This window comes from Atta colombica, unplaced genomic scaffold (genome assembly GCF_001594045.1).
Source record: "Atta colombica isolate Treedump-2 unplaced genomic scaffold, Acol1.0 scaffold161, whole genome shotgun sequence".
NCBI classification, from domain to species: Eukaryota; Metazoa; Arthropoda; class Insecta; order Hymenoptera; family Formicidae; genus Atta; species Atta colombica.
This window is the reverse complement of record NW_017259252.1, coordinates 470151-470991: the sequence shown is the minus strand read 5'-3', so window position 1 is coordinate 470991 and position 841 is coordinate 470151. Positions and strand designations below refer to the sequence as shown.

The 841-nt window shown below is 36.5% G+C and overlaps 1 protein-coding gene and 1 long non-coding RNA gene across 2 annotated transcripts in view; one reads left to right on the top strand and one right to left on the bottom strand.

Moving 5' to 3' along the window:
* The window catches only part of LOC108685884, a 14923-nt gene that overhangs the window by 1434 nt on the left and 12648 nt on the right, over positions 1–841 (bottom strand). The window lies entirely within an intron of this gene.
* Positions 1–841, top strand: part of LOC108685883 (tubulin alpha-1 chain-like) — an 11045-nt gene that overhangs the window by 8359 nt on the left and 1845 nt on the right. Inside the window, exons 6-7 of the mRNA XM_018190892.1 lie at positions 87–272; positions 428–676. Coding sequence (XP_018046381.1) covers positions 87–272; positions 428–676 — 435 coding nt within the window. The remainder of the gene's footprint in view (positions 1–86; positions 273–427; positions 677–841) is intronic.

Genomic DNA, 841 nt, shown 5'->3' with positions numbered 1-841 from the left:
ATATATATATATATATATATAAACTGCTCTACACGGAGTGATAATGGCGAAGTCTGTCACTACAATCGTGTGTATTATATCCATAGGCCATTTATGAGTTATGCAGGAGGAACTTAAATATTGATCGACCGACTTATACGAATCTGAATCGGCTGATTGGACAAATAGTCTCATCCATTACCGCCAGTTTACGATTCGATGGAGCCTTGAATGTCGACCTCACTGAATTCCAAACGAATTTAGTGCCTTATCCACGTATTCACTTTCCACTCGTAAGTACCATTTCTTAAAGTTTATGAATTTAATAACGTAAAAATTTTATAACGTAAATTTTATAACGTTTTATAACGTAAAAATCGAAAAAATTATACGATTATTTAATCGATAATTATGTGCTAATTAAGTATTATGTTTTATTATCATGCAGGCTACGTATGCTCCGGTTCTATCAGCAGAGAAGGCTGGGCATGAAAGAGTAACCGTCTCGGAAATAACAAACTCTTGCTTTGAACCGAATCATCAAATGGTGAATTGTGATCCGCGCATGGGAAAATACATGGCAGTATGTTTGCTTTACAGAGGCGACGTGGTACCCAAGGATGTGAACGCGGCGATCGCGATGATAAAACGCCAGAAGCATGTGCAATTCGTCGAATGGTGCCCGACGGGATTCAAGGTATATATTGTAAGATGATTAAAGAAAGCTTCTTTTTAAAACGGAAAAGAATTCAAGAAATGAGAAAAATCCAAAAGACTCTTATCGTACATGTGAAAGCACAACCAATAAGAAATAGGAAATATATAACGCGCGGTCGAAGCTGGATCTTTAATGCTTAATAAT